This window comes from Helianthus annuus, chromosome 6 (assembly GCF_002127325.2).
Source record: "Helianthus annuus cultivar XRQ/B chromosome 6, HanXRQr2.0-SUNRISE, whole genome shotgun sequence".
NCBI lineage: Eukaryota > Viridiplantae > Streptophyta > Magnoliopsida > Asterales > Asteraceae > Helianthus > Helianthus annuus.
In genome coordinates this window covers 65087421-65109376 of record NC_035438.2, presented here as the reverse complement: position 1 = coordinate 65109376, position 21956 = coordinate 65087421, and the positions used below count along the sequence as shown (strand labels likewise).

At 34.7% G+C, this 21956-nt stretch overlaps 2 protein-coding genes across 2 annotated transcripts; both read right to left on the bottom strand.

Moving 5' to 3' along the window:
• Window positions 1-5391: 5391 nt before the first annotated feature.
• LOC110943221 (probable carboxylesterase 18) lies at window positions 5392-7592 on the bottom strand. The gene is made up of 3 exons (XM_035974164.1): window positions 6951-7592; window positions 6302-6721; window positions 5392-5433 (listed from the first exon to the last, which is right to left on the bottom strand). The coding sequence occupies exons 1-3, from the start codon at window positions 7539-7541 to the stop codon at window positions 5392-5394; spliced, it is 1053 nt and encodes a 350-aa protein (XP_035830057.1). The 5' UTR covers window positions 7542-7592.
• A 2303-nt stretch (window positions 7593-9895) lies between these two features.
• LOC110943227 (probable carboxylesterase 18) lies at window positions 9896-17801 on the bottom strand. The gene is made up of 3 exons (XM_035974163.1): window positions 17181-17801; window positions 16532-16951; window positions 9896-10120 (listed from the first exon to the last, which is right to left on the bottom strand). Exons 1-3 carry the CDS (start codon window positions 17769-17771, stop codon window positions 9896-9898), a joined length of 1236 nt encoding a protein of 411 aa, XP_035830056.1. The 5' UTR covers window positions 17772-17801.
• Window positions 17802-21956: the final 4155 nt, after the last annotated feature.

The following is a 21956-nucleotide window of genomic DNA, read 5'->3' as shown; positions in this document are numbered from 1 at the left end:
CGATTGTAACCGGATTATTTATTTTATAGTTTAAATGCTAATTTTTATTGTTTAATACGAGATTGTGATTATGTTATGAACCCGCCCAACCAACAAGCCCAACCCACTAGCCCACATCGAGGCCCAACATAGACCGGATGGAATTGGGGCTCGCTGAAAGGAACGTACATAATATAAGGAGGCGATAACCAGAGATTAAGGGATAACGAATATGATGAATGAGTATGTGTTTCTGATTTCCCATCCCTTTTCTTGTAACTTCTAAATTCCCATCTTCCTTCTCTAGTATTTTGTTAATCTCAGTTCTATTGTAATCAATTTTAATTTCGAATGGAAAATTATCATCTTCTGTTAATGATTGTTTAGTTGTGAATATCAAATCACAACATTGGTGCTTTCATTGATCCTTAGCATTGATGCTTTGGAAGATCTTGAACCACAATTACCTCGTTTCACAGGCTTTGATCCTAACTAATGGATCTCTCAATCCGAGCTATACTTTCGATTTTACTCAATTTATGGTGATGAACGATTCTCATACGTTATTGAAGTATTTGAGGATGGACCATTCGATTAGTTCAATTCCTGGTTTCGGAGGGATGATCTCACATGGAACGATTTCACTACTGCCATGCTTCACTGATTCCGTTCTCCGACCTCCATGAAAACTGCTCTTAAGGTGTTCGATAAAATTATGCCTGATAGTATTGAAGTTCATGAAATCATTAATGATGAGGTATTCGAAATTCAAATTGAATTAGTAGTTAATGTTAATGAGTCACGAGGAATGAAGGATGCTCAATTGGATATATGGGATTATAATTTTGTGCTTGAACATGTTAAACCTTGTCTACATTTAGTCTTGGCAGATGTATCAAAGGAGAATGATATGGTAGAAACCAACGTTTGTAATGATGGTTTTTTAGTTGATTCAATGGTTCTTAACTCCTTTGCATGGAAACCGGGTTGGGTTACGAATCATGTTCAGGTATCTCCTAGGAAGTTCGTTCTCCCTGCTGTCAATACACTTAAGTTCCAGTTTGATAGTTTTGCTATGGTAATCACTAGTTCCAATTCTCCTTTTGGTGGTAAATTGCAAGAAACAGATTCAGGTTTTGTTTCTACACCACCCACTGTTACAATTGTCCGTGAAAAGCGTAATACAATTGGTACTTTTGGTAGTTTGTTATCTGGTTCGTATTTTGGGGCTGACAGGTTGAGTAACTTTAGTTTTGATCCCAGTCCGAATCGTATTTACACGCGTTATTCTAATTGCATTATTCACATATTTGAACCTATTGACACAGTAGCGCTTGAGTTCGACACTTCAATTTTGGTTCATCAAGGTCTTTCTGCTCTTCGGTTGTACTTTTTGGATGATGATCCAAACCCAACTGACGCTTGTACCAACATTACAGATAAGCATTCTGCAGGAATGCCCACTGCATGGTATTACAATAGTAACCGATACATAGATGAGATCGAAACACTTTGTTATAAACTCGGATCGGTTGTATCTGAGCTCCATAGTGATAGATGGGGCGTCAATGTTCAACCATACTCATACACAACTACAAATTTTGCAGCTTATACTGGTTTATTATCACTTGGTGATAGAATTATAGGGTTCTATACTCCTTTAGGAGGGCACATGAGTCATGGTTATTATAAACCAAATGGACAGAAAGTGTCCAGAGCTTCTAATTTCATTGAAACTTTTTCGTTTAAGGTTGATTTAAAGACGTGTGTTGTGGATTTTGAGGAACATGAGGCATGGGCAGTTGATTTTCACCCGAGGTGTGTTGAGATACTTGTTTGTGGCTGGATTATTTTCCATAGAAAGAATTATAAGCCAACAAATCGAGGTGTGCTTTTGATAAAAATAATGGTAACGACCAGTACAACCTTGAAGTAAATATATATTTTGTTGCATGTCCCGCACTTCACGGTGGCCCACATCATAATCAAAATGCAGACCTTGATTTAGTTTTTTCGTTATCAGTTGAGTTTCCATGGAAGCCCCCATGGTGTTTTTTCTATTTTGCTCGAGATTAGCTCCTGGGTTGGAAATGGGGGACCCTTAAATTGGTCTTTTCCATGGCTGTTGTTGCCAAAGCAGATAGAGACCCACCATATTTTATTATGGTGCCTTATCGTGCTTTTGGGTATGTTATGGTTCAACCTTTTGAGTTGAAAGTGGTATCTCAAGGAAAACTTTCTAGTTCTTCGCCTTATTGCATCTCAAGAGGCTACTTCATCATAGTTGCATGGGTTAGGTGTGCCCTTGTTAAGGGTTCCGATGATTTAAAATGTTTAACTTGTGACAATTTGTTAAATAAAATTGTGCAATACGCGCATCTAGGAATGGAACTTGAAGAATGGTTTCTCGCTTGCTTGTGCATATCTCATTACACTTTTGACTGAGGCGCGTGGAAACTAACTAACCTTTCGGCAAGTGTAAACAAGTCAGCCCGACACCATCTGTATATCCCATGGATTGTAGAGAAATTATCGAAAGTTTTAGATTATTATCCGACCACTAAATGGAAAATATATTGTGTCCACGCACAACTTTTGGCGGCACGTTATAAGGACAACACAGTTGTAAACTCTCTTCTTTTGCATAGGAATTTTTATATAACATACACCAAGAATTTAGTAGACTGCATGTTCTACAATTTGGTCAAGCTGCTACTTTTATATAAGAGACAAAATATAGACAAGTTTGAAATTTGGGTCACGGTTGACTTTTTGAGTCAACATTGACTTATCTACTAAAAATGGTATTGCAAAAAGTTTACTTTATGGCTTACACTTTGACACTCCGCTAATGGAGTTATGGCATGAAGGAATATTCTCTATGGCTAATCTTGGTCCTCCTACTACTCGCACTCCTCATTTAGATGTTTGGCAGGGCTATCAAAGGAACATGAGTCATTTGTTCCATTGCGCATTCTACCAATTCCGATGTCATCATTGCAGTTTGTGGTTGTATTTCCAAAGAAACAGATGAAAATTTACACCTTCACGTGTCGGTAATGATCGTACCCTTTAATTGGCCTCAGTTTCCATATAACAAAGTAAAGTTCTTGGTTCGGGCAATAACATCATTTGACGCTCTTTATGGACATAAGCCACCTAGCATACCTTGTTCCATTTATGACTCAAGTGGCATTGCCAATTATGAAGCTCACATTTTGGACGAAATTGCTAGTTTGCTCAATCCTTTTACATCCCTACACCTTGAGGAAAAGGTGTATTTTAAAGGGAGGGGTAATGTTATGAACCCGCCCAACCAACTAGCCCACTTCGAGGCCCAACATAGACAGGATGGAATTGAGGCTAGTGAAAGGAACGTGCAAAATATAAGGAGACAATTACCAGAGATTAAGGGATAACGAATATGATGAACGAGTATGTGTTTCTGATTTCCCATCCCCTTTCTTGTAATTTCTAAATTCCCATCTCCATTCTTTAGTATTTTGTTAATCTCTATTATAATCAATTCTAAATTCGAATGGAAAATTATCATGTTATGTTAATGATTGTTTAGTTGTGAATATCAAATCACAAGAGATTAAGTTTAGGCGGTATTATTTCTTATTCGCAATTAATATAATTATTAATATTAATTAAATAACTTATAAACAAGTAGAGATTTAGGATCAAATATAAATATAAAGTGTAAAATAAATAATAGATATGAATGGTTGAAATTCGTTTTCAAAAAACAAATTAGGGGAAGTGTGTAAACCGAATATATTATATATGTTGACTTTCTCTCTTTAGATACATGGCACATGTCAATTCCCCCGTTACTTTAAAACATTCATAATTTTTTGATATGATATTATTTTTTACAAAAAAATCACCATAATAATAACGAGCATTTTTTATCTTTAATATAACTATGATATTGCTATATAAAAATAATATAAAAAATTACATTTTACTGGGTTTCTATACGTTGTGTTTGCAGTTTTAGTCATTATGTTTTTCAACTGGGTTTCGGTCATTACGTTTATTACTAGGATTTCTATATATTGTGTTATTATCAGAACCTATAACACAATTGTGTTTTTATTATCAGAACCTATAACACAATGACGATGGGTTTTCTTTGCATTGTGTTAAAGGTTCTAGTCATTGTGGTTTTTTAACTGAGTATTGTCATTATATTTTTACTAGGGTTTCTATACATTGTGTTATTACCAAAACCTATAACACAATGTTATTTTGGGTTCCGTCCACTGCGTTTTTATTATTCGAATCTATAATACAATGTATGACACAATGAAAAATGGGTTTTCTATACATTGTGTTTAATTTTCCGGTGATTGTGTTTTTCAACTGGATTTTGGTCATTACGTTTTGTACTAGGGTTTCTACACACTATGTTATTATCAAAACTTATAACACAATGTTATCTTGGGTTCTACCCATTGTTTATTTATTATCAAAACCTATAACACAATATATGACATAATGAAGATGGTATTATATTTGAGTTTTCTATACATTGTGTTATTAGTTTTGATTATTGTGTTTTTTAATTGGGTAGGTTTTCTATACATTGTGTTTCAATCCATTGAGAGAGGCCCACATAGACCCACTGTTGAAATTCTTGTTGTTCCAGCAAGCAAGCAACTGAGCACACACCAGAAATCCCTATCTCATTTGCTCCTAAACAAGAAATTCATTGGAAACAAAGAAAATAAGGATATGGTGGAGGCTAATGAAAGGGCGAAATCACTCTTAATTGTAGCACTTTCAAATGACATATATAATTCGTGTTTTCCAGGGTAGGGATAGAGATTTCCAAGTTTTTGCTCTAGTTGCAGATTTCATTGTCGAAGCAAGAGAGAGAGAGAGAGAGAGAGAGAGAGAGAGAGAGAGAGAGAGAGAGAGAGAGACAAAATTTAGGGTGTGAGTAAAGCAATCAAAATTTGTATACTTATAATGCAAACCAAATTTTGATGAATGTATTTTATTAATATTGAATCATAATTAACTTTTTGAATCTTCTTTGATGTTGGCAAAGAGCCACCTCGATCGATCCACCTTGAATGTTTATTTGTTTCTTTTATCTTAACTATAGAACTACCACCTTCATTGCTTTGTCACATGAAATCTTGGATCGTCAATGTTTTTTCTAATACTTTGAAAACATGTTATTTTGTGAAACCCGCGAAGGTTCGTGGGTATTAGGAGTAGTATATGATAAATTACATTTATATCAAATAAATGATAGTGAAACTAGAGAATATTTAATAGTTAGTTTTAATTGCATTACCTAAAACTTACATAACATAATTATCAAAATAACAAATTAACATATAATTAAATTAGTCATAATTGCATAACAAAAGAAAGAGCTAGTGTGAGAAGAAATCAAACAAAACAATTAAGCTTAAAATCGATAATTGTATTCATCTTAAGTCAAAGAACAAATTAAACAAAATAACATAAAATTTAATTTAAAACAAAGAAGAAAGAAAACGAAATAACATATACAGGCGATTGTTTTAAGCTTCCATCTCCATCTTCTAAATCTGTAAGGTTACCAATCAACACACGTTATAAGTATCGAAAAGAAATGGTTTAAAACATAAAAACAAAAACCAACATGTGTATAAAAAATCATCAAAATTTTAAATATAAAAATTATGTGAGCAGATTAAGCATTTATAATATATAATATGTGGGTCTCTATCGATCTCTTTCTCTCTCTCTATTGACATAGTAAGTAAAAGCTTCAAAAGACTATTTTTACAAGCCATTATCTGTCATGTCAGCATCATAAAACCTTTTAAGAACTGTATAACACTTAACGCCTTTAATCCCTTTCAATCATCATTTTCCACTTTTTTTCTTCTTATTGGTGGTATACTAAAACGCCTCTCACTCTTGATGCTCCTATTAACCCTCTTACGCCCTAATAATATCTGTTACGCGTGATCTAATGGTGTTAGTTTTTTTAGAATAATTTAACTTTTTATAATTTTAAGTGGTAAAATGGTTTTAAGATGAATGCAAGTGAATGTAGTGTGTTTTTAAAGTTGTAAAATAGTTTCAAAATAAATGCATGTGAATCTAGTTTTTTTTTTTAAGTTATAAAATAGTTTTAAGATAAATGCATGCTTATGTAGTGTTTTTTTTAATCTCTTTTGTTTTATAGCTTCAAAAAGGGTGCTATCCTATACCCCATATTACTAAATATACTCCCCCATCGCTCTCAAGTTTATAAAAGAGGTTCGCTTAGTGTCATCTGTTTTAAATTACGTATTAGAGCTGTGAATACCTTATTTAAGACATTGTGAATGAAGTCCTTTACTTCCAATATAAGTTGATCAGATTCGGGCAACTCCGGTAAGAGGTTGAAACCGTGAAACATGTTTGGGTAGTCCACCAAGTACACTTCTTTCCCGGATTTCTTGAGCCACTCATAGTACCTTATTTGCCAGTCCCGTAGAATATCAAACCCTGCCACAACCACAATGGTCGGTGGTAAATCCATTTTCGATATGTCCACAGCATACCGACCACTAACATTGACCACAGGATGGTCCCGATTGTAGGGTTCACCTAGCGGCAAGAATGCGTTCCAGAACCAATCTGTCTGCTTCAGTGTCAGGACAGGCGCGGTTCCATTCAGCCGTATCTCAGAACCTATACGCTCTTCCCCGCCAAAGAATGGTTGAATCGACACCAGCCCAACTACCTTCAAAACATTATACTTTTCATCAGCAAGGGATTATCATAATTCAATTATGGTGTTTCAAGTTTTTGTTTAATTGGATATATAATATAATCTCTTGAACAGGAATATATTTTACTCCAAATTGTATATTATTGACCATTAATTTCTTAGCAACAAAATAATTGACCATTCTTTCTTCAGCAACCGATGATCTAGGTGATGTCTCAAACAAAGTCAAGATGTACTGTACCTGGAGTTGTTGGAAGTTGAACTGGGAGGCTCTTACAGCAACATGATGAGCCATGTTTCCGCCAGCGCTATCACCCGCGATAAAGCATTTTGTAATATTTGCATTGCCCGGTAACCATTTTGACCTGTTCTCTTCAACGTCTAGAAACTTGAGTACATCAAGCCCATCTTCATGTTGAGCAGGGTGTCGATGCTCCGGTGCAAGACGATAATCAACAGAAACAACTATCACATGCAATTCTCTCGCGAACTTGCGACAAAAATCGTCGTACAACTGTGTGTCCGCGGAGGCGACAATATATCCACTTCCATGACAGAACACCATCACAGGAAGATCTTCTACAGTGTACTGTGTGGGGACAAATACGCGGAACCAGAGTTTGCGAGTTGGATCCACCACTACATCGTATGTCTTGACACCGTTGATCGGTTCAGATGATGGCGGTGTCAGAGGTACCAGTTTGAGAAGACCGCGGTTCACTGTGCCGTCTTTCCGCATAATTAAGTTGAGTCCAATGTCGAGTAACCAAAGTGTAATTCGTGTTGTCCAGGGTAAGGTAAGAGATTTTGGAGTTTTGGCTGCAGATTCCATTGTCAGACTAGAGAGAAAAATAATGAAGGTAATTATGTGTGTGAGCAAACCAATCAAAATTCAAATATTTATAATGCAAAATAAACGATTGACTATTCTTGGTCAAATGGTCCATGCGATGGCTTCTCTTTGAACGATATATTTTATGATCTTGTTCAAGATAATTTTTCTATAAAAAAAAAAAAAAACATGAACATTGGAAATGGTCAATCATGGAGGGTCAATCGTTCTAATTTTTTCATCTTGTGTCACAGCCAAATCTATAGTATATAATAAAAGAAACCTGGTTTGGTACACATATGAGGGCATCAATAATTTATTGATAAATTTTAAATTAAAAAAATTTAAATATTATATTAGAATTTTATTTTGATTGTAAATCTAAAGTCTAAAATGTGTTTTAAATCTAATCTATAATTTATGGAATTAATTTTGATTTGAAATTATTAAACAAATACCCATAAAATTTGTAACAATTTGATCAATTTCGTAAGTTTTACTTTCCCTTCTAGAATCAAATTAGATTTTTTGATAATTAAAATTTTGTCAAGAATATAAAAAATCATTATTTAATATTCAATATATTACATCAAATGTTTTTTTACTCTTCATATGCTAAGCATATTATCTATCTCACATATAAAACATCATATTGTTTAGATAAGTTTACCCTGTCAAAGTAATATGCATATTATCTATTTCTATTGTAAGTAAGATGTAGAGGTCTGTGAAAGGTATCTTCACATTCGGAATATCATAACTTTTTTTTTAAATTTAGATTTACTTAGTTGTCGTATGGTGTCTCAAGTCTTTATTTTTATTTTTTCACTTATATATATGTTTCATTGGTTCAATTGTACATGTAAAGTATTACACTATACATAGTATCTTCTCAACTATAATTAATTGGTTTTATTGATTCAGTTTTTGTCTATCTATTTACATTATTTTTATCTGTCTAGAAGTCCCTTTTCAGACCTTTCAAATGGTATGGGACATATTACATTATCAATAGTTTTTATTGGTTTCCTTACTAATTGTGATAAAAGTAATTATTTCGTACAATTCATATTGGTTTATAGCTTTCAATACGAGCATACCTTATATTAATGTTAACGATAGCGAAAGTAAGGAAACTATATTTGGATGGTAGAAAATATAATGTTATGCCAACATTAACCCGTCAGAATAATCTATTATCAGATAAAATCAGGCACGTTACTTTTGAACAAGAAAATGTCACAATAAATATTAGTAGTGGTACAAAATTTTAAGTTCCTATGACAAATCCTAAAATAAATAACAGATCATATTATTAAGAATGGCTATACGAACTTCAATATTTATTTCGTATTTGGCTATACGAACTTCAATATTTATTTCGTATTTGGTCTGCATCTTACTCTATATTATATATACTTAGATCATATTATAAACATATTTTTTTTCACATTATAATTAGAGTAAACTTCCGTTTTGCTCCCTATGGTTTGGTCACTTTAACGGTTTTGCCCCAAACCTTTAAAAATAGCCATTTTACTCCCTTATCTTTGAAGCCTTTCATGATTTCACTCCCCGCCTCAAACTCCATCCATATTGCATGTTAACTGAAAGGGTATTTTTGTAATTTCAAGTATAAAATAAGGGGCATTAATCGGTAGTTTTCTTATTCGTTTCTTGTACCTGAACTGTAGAAACATGTACATATAATCATCCAAATCCTTCCGGTTGCAGAAAAACTGATCGACCAACAACAACCCGCCCGGCCGCAAGATCCGGTCCCAATCAAACAAAATAAAATCCATCAACCGCAGATCAATCCACCCATCCATAAACCCTGTTGTGTGAATCAAATCCAATGTGTTATCAAAGAACGGTAACCTTTGGTTTAACGTCACATACAAAGGAATCAGACCTCTAAGCGCTATCATTTCGTTAAACGGGGCTCCAAGGTTTAATGCCGTCGTCACAATCGTCACATTATGCTCTCTCATTCTTGCATCAAATGTCCTCATGCCTATACCAAAATCGAGCCCTATCCTGATCTCCCCAGGCTTGACACTTAACGCGTCTTTGATCAAGATATCAGTTGGAAACGACGTGTTTGTGACCCATTTAAGCTTTTCCTTCTCCATCTCAAAACAATTTGTGCATTTCGAGTAACCCCGTTTAGGATTCTTGCTCGATAAGCACTCAAAGTTCCTACAAGCATAGACGTTGCTCCACCGCACGTTTCATTAAATGGAAGCACATGATGAGGAAGCCGTAGTGATAGATCGAGGACTGTAGTGGTAACAATCTTACTGCCGGTGAAGATGGTTGTGGGTTCCAATGAAGATGGTTGATGGCGATGATTAGGGGTTAGGGTTTTCATGAATATTAGGGCTTTCGATAGGGCTAAAGTTTTCCGGTGACATCGGTGGTGTTAATGATGACGGTAACAGTGAAGGTGCAGTTTTGATGGTGGTGACGGTGGAGGTGCAACGGTGGTAGGTGTTGTGGTGGTGATAGTGGAGGTGTAGTGGTGGTGGGTTAGTGGTGGTAAAGGTGTAGGTGCAGTGGCGGTGGTGGTGGTCTTTCTATTGATTTTGTAGAAGGAAATGATATTGAACCAGATAGCACCGGTGATTTTGTGGGAGAGATAAGAAAGAGACAGGAAGAGAGAGAGGGTAATTAGAGAGAGGATATGGAGATGTTTATCTTTGTCTTATAATAATATAATAAAATATCTTTTTAGGTTGGATATGAAAGACTAAAATGCCCCTTATTTTATACATGAAATTACCAAAATACCCTTTCAGTTAACATGCAATATGGATGGAGTTAGAGACGGGGAGTGAAATCATGAAAGGCTTCAAAGATCAGGGAGTAAAATGGCTATTTTTAAAGGTCTGGGGAAAAACCATTAAAGTGACCAAACCACAGGGAGCAAAACGAAAGTTTACTCTTATAATTATGATTCACCCAGTGTATTACACGGGGCAATAACCTAGTTATAAAATAGAGAAAAGATCCATACAAGACACTTTTTCTATATAAAGCCTACGAGACAAGAAATTCAGGACAAGTGTCATTGGCTTGAAGGGTAATTTAGTCCTTTCTCATTTAAGACAACTTCCTTAATTAATTTTCAAATGCCTACAACTTTTTCATATGTTAATATTTAAAAAAAAATTACACCGTATTTACGATCATCCCATTCTCTTTAATTCCAACAGTTTTTTGCTATAGTTTTCTTAAAAAAAATACAGGATTTTGAATACACATTAGTCCATTACATAATTACGTGATTTTGAATACACAGCACATGATTACATGATTTTTAATACCCATTACGTAATTAGTTGATTTCATTATAGACCCACATATTTTTCTCCGTTCACCGATGATGAATTAGCGAAGCATAAAAGTCTACACGAAGAATACGAAAGTCTCTAATCAAACATTAGTTCACGAAAACATATAAATCGGGTGTTGTTCTTTTATCACCAATACTCTTAACACCTCGTCCCAATTAGGGTACCTAGAGGGGGTACATATCTAGTTTCTTAATTGAGCTCATGAACCTAATCGAAAGGAAGATATGTTACCTCACTTGAACCCACTGCAGCCCATTTCAAACCTAACCATCTTGGAAAAGAGGGGTATCCATCTAATGAGTTGTTTAAAGTCATTAACACAAGGTTACCCATAACATGAGGGTTAAGAAGCCATTAAGGGTTCATTTTCCACAAGTTATGCAAGAAGTTAGCAACACAGGAATATAAGAATGAACATCATCAAACTTGATTGATTAAAGATAAACATACAAGCATGATTGCTAAAAAAATTTCATACAACCTTCGACTAATTAAAAACCGAAATGATTAAAAAAAAACAAGATAGAAAGGTAGTGCAATGGTGGGTGGGTGCATAGTAGAATGGTGTGGAGGTGTGGTGTGGTGTGGAAGTGGGTTGATGGTTGTAATGGGTTTTATGGGATGATTCAAATTGTGAGCATTGGGTTGAATTTATAGCCTGGATAGAAGATGAGGCATGGCTCGTGTCATGGAGTTTTTGCATTTTGTTCATTTGTGATAGTTGTAAAGTTTATTTTAGGCATGACGCATGAACATATTTAGCTAGGCGACACACGTCCGTGGTCAACTTTGTTGGGTCCACAACTTGTTTTGTCTTTACAAGGGCGTGTTTGATTAGGCACAACCTCGTGCCTTGTTATTTTCTGTCTTTTCTACCAAAGATGTAAGAACGGGGTGGTGCTTTATGGGAAACCACCTCGTGTCTTGAATTATGACTTGCCTTTTCCGTATATGTTGTCACACCCGGGGGTGTCTGACAAAGCATGTGGGCGTGTCTTGGTCAGTTTTATTGTAACTTGATTTTTAGCATGGGAACACTTATGGTTGCTTCAAATATAGTGTATAAAAAGTTACGAACACTTAAAAAATAGGGGAATAACATGTGACTTGCGTATCCATGTTTCTAGGCATTTGCATTTTCTCTTAGATAAAATTACCATATCACTTTATCCCTTCTTGGACACTTGTCACTTTATGGTTGCTTCTTACCCTTCTTTTTTATTAACCGCTTTGTACTATAACTTAACGAAGATCAACAAGAATTTTAACCCACTAATTAAGTTATTTAAGTGTAATAGTTATAATAAATACCTCTGGTGTTTGTTTCTTGTAGAAAAATCAATACTAACAATACTTAATAAACAGGAAAAAATATTGGACTTATAACAATGGGATATTGCAACAGAGTATGAGTGGCCCATCCGTAACAACACTGACGTTTATGCAAGAGTACTTGCCCTCATCAATGGCAACAAATCTAAGCAATTTACTCATGTGTTTATTGCATGCTGGCTTTCAAGCGGTCCAGACTAGAAAATTTAATTAAACACCGACTCAAGATGACCTTCATAGTGAGACGATGGAGATTTATTGAGAATCTAGTTGTGAAAGTTGCTACATAGATACTTGTACTATGTGTAGTAGAACTTGAAGTCCTTCTTCAGCTAGGCACTTCTTTAGATTTAAAATGTGAAACGTCGGATGAACATTGTTGAGTTCTTGAGATAGATCCAGTCCATACGCTACCTTTCCAATGCTTTTGAGAATCTTGAAAGGACCTACGAAGTGAGGAGCGAGTTTGCCTTTCTTACCAAATTGAACTACTCCTTTCTAAGGGGATACCATGAGAAGTACATGATCAAAAACATTGAATTCCAAAGTTTTGTGTCTTCTGTCAACGTAACTCTTTTTTCGGCTTCTGGCCTTGAGTAGATTATCAGGAATCTGTAAGATCTTGTCCATCGTCTCTTGTATGAGTTCATGTTCGGTGATTTGAGCTCCTCCAATCTCATGCCAACAAATAGGCGAACGACACTTATGACCATACAATGCTTCGAATGGTGCCATTTGAATACTAGTGTGATACCTATTATTATACGAGAACTCTACCAAAGGTAAGTGTATATCCCAGTTGCCACCAAAATTGATTACACAAGAACGAAGCATATCCTCAAGGGTTTGGATAGTACACTCGGTTTGACCGTCAGATTGAGAATGAAAAGCGGTACTACAGTTAAGATGAGTACCGAGAGCTTTTTGAAAGGTTTGCCAAAGACGCGAGGTGAAACGACCGTCATGGTCAGAAATGATATTAATGGGGATACCATGACGACAAATAACTTCGTTATACGAGCCAATTTCTCGACTTTGTAATCTTCACGAATGGGGAGGAAGTGAGCGAATTTGGTCAGACGGTCGATGATTACCCAGATGCTATCATGACCAGACAAAGTACAAGGCAGTTTGGGGATGAAATCTATAACTATACTCTCCCATTTCCAGACCGGAATTTCTGGTTGTTCTGCTAAGCAAGAGGGACGTTGATGTTCGACTTTTATCTTGGAGCAAGTGAGACATTTAGAAATGTAGGTGGCGATATCTTTCTTCATATCGGGCCACCAATAAGACATACGAAGGTCTTGGTACATCTTTTCAGCGCCGTGATGAATAGAGTATCGAGATTTTTTGAGTTTGTATCCTCAATCCTTTTACATCCCTACACCTTGAGGAAAAGGTGTATTTTAAAGGGAGGGGTAATGTTATGAACCCGCCCAACCAACTAGCGCACTTCGAGGCCCAACATAGACAGGATGGAATTGGGACTAGTGAAAGGAACGTGCAAAATATAAGGAGACAATTACCAGAGATTAAGGGATAACGAATATGATGAACGAGTATGTGTTTCTGATTTCCCGTCCCCTTTCTTGTAATTTCTAAATTCCCATCTCCATTCTTTAGTATTTTGTTAATCTCTATTATAATCAATTCTAAATTCGAATGGAAAATTATCATGTTATGTTAATGATTGTTTAGTTGTGAATATTAAATCACAAGAGATTAAGTTTAGGCGGTATTATTTCTTATTCGTAATTAATATAATTATTAATATTAATTAAATAACTTATAAACAAGTAGAGATTTAGGATCAAATATAAATATAAAGTGTAAAATAAATAATAGATATGAATGGTTGAAATTTATTTTCAAAAAACAAATTAGGGGAAGTGTGTAAACCGAATATATTATATATGTTGACTTTCTCTCTTCAGATACATGGCACATGTCAATTCCCCCGTTATTATTTTTTACAAAAAAATCACCATAATAATAACGAGCATTTTTTATCTTTAATATAACTATGATATTGCTATATAAAAATAATATAAAAAATTACATTTTACTGGGTTTCTATACGTTGTGTTTGCAGTTTTAGTCATTATGTTTTTCAACTGGGTTTCGGTCATTACGTTTATTACTAGGGTTTCTATATATTGTGTTATTATCAGAACCTATAACACAATTGTGTTTTTATTATCAGAACCTATAACACAATGACGATGGGTTTTCTTTGCATTGTGTTAAAGGTTCAAGTCATTGTGGTTTTTCAACTGAGTATTGTCATTACATTTTTACTAGGGTTTCTATACATTGTGTTATTACCAAAACCTATAACACAATGTTATTTTGGGTTCCGTCCACTGCGTTTTTATTATTAGAATCTATAATACAATGTATGACACAATGAAAAATGGGTTTTCTATACATTGTGTTTAATTTTCCGGTGATTGTGTTTTTCAACTGGATTTTGGTCATTACGTTTTGTACTAGGGTTTCTACACACTATGTTATTATCAAAACTTATAACACAATGTTATCTTGGGTTCTACCCATTGTTTATTTATTATCAAAACCTATAACACAATATATTACATAATGAAGATGGTATTATATTTGAGTTTTCTATACATTATGTTATTAGTTTTGATTATTGTGTTTTTTAATTGGGTAGGTTTTCTATACATTGTGTTTCAATCCATTGAGAGAGGCCCACATAGACCCACTGTTGAAATTCTTGCTGTTCCAGCAAGCAAGCAACTGAGCACACACCAGAAATCCCTATCTCATTTGCTCCTAAACAAGAAATTCATTGGAAACAAAGAAAATAAGGATATGGTGGAGGCTAATGTAAGGGCGAAATCACTCTTAATTGTGGCACATTCAAATGACATATATAATTCGTGTTTTCCAGGGTAGGGATAGAGATTTCCAAGTTTTTGCTCTAGTTGCAGATTTCATTGTCGAAGCAAGAGAGAGAGAGAGAGAGAGAGAGAGAGAGAGAGAGAGAGAGAGAGAGAGAGAGAGAGAGCCACCTCGATCGATCCACCTTGAATGTTTATTTGTTTCTTTTATCTTAACTATAGAACTACCACCTTCATTGCTTTGTCACATGAAATCTTGGATCGTCAATGTTTTTTCTAATACTTCGAAAACATGTTATTTTGTGAAACCCGCGAAGGTTCGTGGGTATTAAGAGTAGTATATGATAAATTACATTTATATCAAATAAATAAATGATAGTGAAACTAGAGAATATTTAATAGTTAGTTTTAATTGCATTACCTAAAACTTACATAACATAATTATCAAAATAACAAATTAACATATAATTAAATTAGTCATAATTGCATAACAAAAGAAAGAGCTAGTGTGAGAAGAAATCAAACAAAACAATTAAGCTTAAAATCGATAATTGTATTCATCTTAAGTCAAAGAACAAATTAAACAAAATAACATAAAATTTAATTTAAAACAAAGAAGAAAGAAAACGAAATAACATATACAGGCGATTGTTTTAAGCTTCCATCTCCATCTTCTAAATCTGTAAGGTTACCAATCAACACACGTTATAAGTATCGAAAAGAAATGGTTTAAAACATAAAAACAAAAACCAACATGTGTATAAAAAATCATCAAAATTTTAAATATAAAAATTATGTGAGCAGATTAAGCATTTATAATATATAATATGTGGGTCTCTATCGATCTCTTTCTCTCTCTCTATTGACATAGTAAGTAAAAGCTTCAAAAGACTATTTTTACAAGCCATTATCTGTCATGTCAGCATCATAAAACCTTTTAAGAACTGTATAACACTTAACGCCTTTAATCCCTTTCAATCATCATTTTCCACTTTTTTTCTTCTTATTGGTGGTATACTAAAACGCCTCTCACTCTTGATGCTCCTATTAACCCTCTTACGCCCTAATAATATCTGTTACGCGTGATCTAATGGTGTTAGTTTTTTTAGAATAATTTAACTTTTTATAATTTTAAGTGGTAAAATGGTTTTAAGATGAATGCAAGTGAGTGTAGTGTGTTTTTAAAGTTGTAAAATAGTTTCAAAATAAATGCATGTGAATCTAGTGTTTTTTTTTTTTAAGTTATAAAATAGTTTTAAGATAAATGCATGCTTATGTAGTGTTTTTTTTAATCTCTTTTGTTTTATAGCTTCAAAAAGGGTGCTATCCTATACCCCATATTACTAAATATACTCCCCCATCGCTCTCAAGTTTATAAAAGAGGTTCGTTTAGTGTCATCTGTTTTAAATTACGTATTAGAGCTGTGAATACCTTATTTAAGACATTGTGAATGAAGTCCTTTACTTCCAATATAAGTTGATCAGATTCGGGCAACTCCGGTAAGAGGTTGAAACCGTGAAACATGTTTGGGTAGTCCACCAAGTACACTTCTTTCCCGGATTTCTTGAGCCACTCATAGTACCTTATTTGCCAGTCCCGTAGAATATCAAACCCTGCCACAACCACAATGGTCGGTGGTAAATCCATTTTCGATATGTCCACAGCATACCGACCACTAACATTGACCACAGGATGGTCCCGATTGTAGGGTTCACCTAGCGGCAAGAATGCGTTCCAGAACCAATCTGTCTGCTTCAGTGTCAGGACAGGCGCGGTTCCATTCAGCCGTATCTCAGAACCTATACGCTCCTCCCCGCCAAAGAATGGTTGAATCGACACCAGCCCAACTACCTTCAAAATATTATACTTTTCATCAGCAAGGGATTATCATAATTCAATTATGGTGTTTCAAGTTTTTGTTTAATTGGATATATAATATAATCTCTTGAACAGGAATATATTTTACTCCAAATTGTATATTATTGACCATTAATTTCTTAGCAACAAAATAATTGACCATTCTTTCTTCAGCAACCGATGATCTAGGTGATGTCTCAAACAAAGTCAAGATGTACTGTACCTGGAGTTGTTGGAAGTTGAACTGGGAGGCTCTTACAGCAACATGATGAGCCATGTTTCCGCCAGCGCTATCACCCGCGATAAAGCATTTTGAAATATTTGCATTGCCCGGTAACCATTTTGACCTGTTCTCTTCAACGTCTAGAAACTTGAGTACATCAAGCCCATCTTCATGTTGAGCAGGGTGTCGATGCTCCGGTGCAAGACGATAATCAACAGAAACAACTATCACATGCAATTCTCTCGCGAACTTGCGACAAAAATCGTCGTACAACTGTGTGTCCGCGGAGGCGACAATATATCCACTTCCATGACAGAACACCATCACAGGAAGATCTTCTACAGTGTACTGTGTGGGGACAAATACGCGGAACCAGAGTTTGCGAGTTGGATCCACCACTACATCGTATGTCTTGACACCGTTGATCGGTTCAGATGATGGCGGTGTCAGAGGTACCAGTTTGAGAAGACCGCGGTTCACTGTGCCGTCTTTCCGCATAATTAAGTTGAGTCCAATGTCGAGTAACCAAAGTGTAATTCGTGTTGTCCAGGGTAAGGTAAGAGATTTTGGAGTTTTGGCTGCAGATTCCATTGTCAGACTAGAGAGAAAAATAATGAAGGTAATTATGTGTGTGAGCAAACCAATCAAAATTGAAATATTTATAATGCAAAATAAACGATTGACTATTCTTGGTCAAATGGTCCATGCGATGGCTTCTCTTTGAACGATATATTTTATGATCTTGTTCAAGACAATTTTTCTATACAAAAAAAAAAAAAAAAACCATGAACATTGGAAAGGGTCAATCATGGAGGGTCAATCGTTCTAATTTTTTCATCTTGTGTCATCTATAGTATATAATAAAAGAAACCTGGTTTGATACACATATGATTCAATGAGGGCATCAATAATTTATTGATAAATTTTAAATTAAAAAAATTTAAATATTATATTAGAATTTTATTTTGATTGTAAATCTAAAGTCTAAAATGTGTTTTAAATCTAATCTATAATTTATGGAATTAATTTTGATTTGAAATTATTAAACAAATACCCATAAAATTAGTAACCATTTGATCAATTTCGTAAGTTTTACTTTCCCTTCTAGAATCAAATTAGATTTTTTGATAATTAAAATTTTGTCAAGGATATAAAAAATCATTATTTAATATTCAATATATTACATCAAATATTTAGAATTAAACTCCACTTCATTCTAAATATTATGTATGTTTTTTTACTCTTCATATGCTATGCATATTATCTATGTCACATAGAAAACATCATATTATTTAGATAAGTTTACCCTGTCAAAGTAATATGCATATTATCTATTTCTATTGTAAGTAAGATGTAGAGGTCTGTGAAAGGTATCTTCACATTCGGAATATCATAACTTTTTTTTTAAATTTACATTTACTTAGTTGTCGTATGGTGTCTCAGGTCTTTATTTTTATTTTTTCACTTATATATATATGTTTCATTAGTTCAATTGTACATGTAAAGTATTACACTATACATAGTATTTTCTCAACTATAATTAATTAGTTTTATTGATTCAGTTTTTGTCTATCTATTTACATTATTTTTATCTGTCTAGAAGTCCCTTTTCAGACCTTTCAAATGGTATGGGACATATTACATTATCAATAGTTTTTATTGGTTTCCTTACTAATTGTGATAAAAGTAATTATTTCGTACAATTCATATTGGTTTATAGCTTTGAATACGAGCATACCTTATATTAATGTTAACGATAGCAAAAGTGAGGAAACTATATTTGGATGGTAGAAAATATGATGTTATGCCAACATTAACCCGTCAGAATAATCTATTATCAGATAAAATCAGGCACGTTACTTTTGAACAAGAAAATGTCACAATAAATATTAGTAGTGGTACAAAATTTTAAGTTCCTATGACAAATCCTAAAATAAATAACAGATCATATTATTAAGAATGGCTATACGAACTTCAATATTTATTTCGTATTTGGCTATACGAAGTTCAATATTTATTTCGTATTTGGTCTGCATATTACTCTATATTATATATACTTAGATCATATTATAAACATATTTTTTTTTCACATTATAATTAGAGTAAACTTCCCATTTGCTCCCTGTGGTTTGGTCACTTTAACGGTTTTGCCCCAAACCTTTAAAAATAGCCATTTTACTCCCTTATCTTTGAAGCCTTTCATGATTTCACTCCCCGCCTCAAACTCCATCCATATTGCATGTTAACTGAAAGGGTATTTTTGTAATTTCAAGTATAAAATAAGGGGCATTAATTGGTAGTTTTCTTATTCGTTTCTTGTACCTGAACTGTAGAAACATGTACATATAATCATCCAAATCCTTCCGGTTGCAGAAAAACCGATCGACCCACAACAACCCGCCCGGCCACAAGATCCGGTCCCAATCAAACAAAATAAAATCCATCAACCGCAGATCAATCCACCCATCCATAAACCCTGTTGTGTGAATCAAATCCAATGTGTTTTCAAAGAACGGTAACCTTTGGTTTAACGTCACATACAAAGGAATCAGACCTCTAAGCGCTATCATTTCGTTAAACGGGGCTCCAAGGTTTAATGTCGTCGTCACAATCGTCACATTATGCTCTCTCATTCTTGCATCAAATGTCCTCATGCCTATACCAAAATCGAGCCCTATCCTGATCTCCCCAGGCTTGACACTTAACGCGTCTTTGATCAAGATATCAGTTGGAAACGACGTGTTTGTGACCCATTTAAGCTTTTCCTTCTCCATCTCAAAACAATTTGTGCATTTCGAGTAACCCCGTTTAGGATTCTTGCTCGATAAGCACTCAAAGTTCCTACAAGCATAGACGTTGCTCCACCGCACGTTTCATTAAATGGAAGCACATGATGAGGAAGCCGTAGTGATAGATCGAGGACTGTAGTGGTAACAATCTTACTGCCGGTGAAGATGGTTGTGGGTTCCGATGAAGATGGTTGATGACGATGATTAGGGGTTAGGGTTTTCATGAATATTAGGGCTTTCGATAGGGCTAAAGTTTTCCGGTGGTGACATCGGTGGTGTTAATGATGACGGTAACAGTGAAGGTGCAGTCTTGATGGTGGTGACGGTGGAGGTGCAACGGTGGTGGGTGTTGTGGTGGTGACAGTGGAGGTGTAGTGGTGGTGGTGGTGGTCTTTCTATTGATTTTGTAGAAGGAAATGATATTGAACCAGATAGCACCGGTGATTTTGTGGGAGAGATAAGAAAGAGACAGGAAGAGAGAGAGAGAGTAATTAGAGAGAGGATATGGAGATGTTTATCTTTGTCTTATAATAATATAATAAAATATCTTTTTAGGTTGGATATGAAAGACTAAAATGCCCCTTATTTTATACTTGAAATTACCAAAATACCCTTTCAGTTAACATGCAATATGGATGGAGTTAGAGACGGGGAGTGAAATCATGAAAGGCTTCAAAGATCAGGGAGTAAAATGGCTATTTTTAAAGGTTTGGGGAAAAACCATTAAAGTGACCAAACCACAGGGAGCAAAACGGAAGTTTACTCTTATAATTATGATTCACCCCGTGTATTACACGGGGCAATAACCTAGTTATAAAATAGAGAAAAGATCCATACAAGACAATTTTTCTATATAAAGCCTACGAGACAAGAAATTCAGGACAAGTGTCATTGGCTTGAAGGGTAATTTAGTCCTTTTTCATTTAAGACAACTTCCTTAATTAATTTTCAAATGCCTACAACTTTTTTATATGTTAATATTTAAAAAAAAATTACACCGTATTAACGATCATCCCATTCTCTTTAATTCCAATAGTTTTTTGCTATAGTTTTCTTAAAAAATACAGGATTTTGAATACACATTAGTCCATTACATAATTACGTGATTTTGAATACACAGCACATGACTACATGTTTTTTAATACCCATTACGTAATTAGTTGATTTCATTATAGACCCACATATTTTTCTCCGTTCACCGATGATGAATTAGCGAAGCATAAAAGTCTACACGAAGAATACGAAGGTCTCTAATCAAACATTAGTGCACGAAAACATATAAATCGGGTGTTGTTCTTTTATCACCAATACTCTTAACACCTCGTCCCAATTAGGGTACCTAGAGGGGGTACATATCTAGTTTCTTAATTGAGCTCATGAACCTAATCGAAAGGAAGATATGTTACCTCATTTGAACCCACTGCAGCCCATTTCAAACCTAACCATCTTGGAAAAGAGGGGTATCCATCTAATGAGTTGTTTAAAGTCATTAACACAAGGTTACCCATAACATGAGGGTTAAGAAGACATTAAGGGTTCATTTTCCACAAGTTATGCAAGAAGTTAGCAACACAGGAATATAAGAATGAACATCATCAAACTTGATTGATTAAAGATAAACATACAAGCATGATTGCTAAAAAAATTTCATACAACCTTCGACTAATTAAAAACCGAAATGATTAAAAAAAAAAAAACAAGATAGAAAGGTAGTGCAATGGTGGGTGGGTGCATAGTAGAATGGTGTGGAGGTGTGCTGTGGTGTGGAAGTGGGTTGATGGTTGTAATGGGTTTTATGGGATGATTCAAATTGTGAGCATTGGGTTGAATTTATAGCCTGGACAGAAGATGAGGCATGGCTCGTGTCATGGAGTTTTTGCATTTTGTTCATTTGTGATAGTTGTAAAGTTTATTTTAGGCATGACGCATGAACATATTTAGCTAGGCGACACACGTCCGTGGTCAACTTTGTTGGGTCCACAACTTG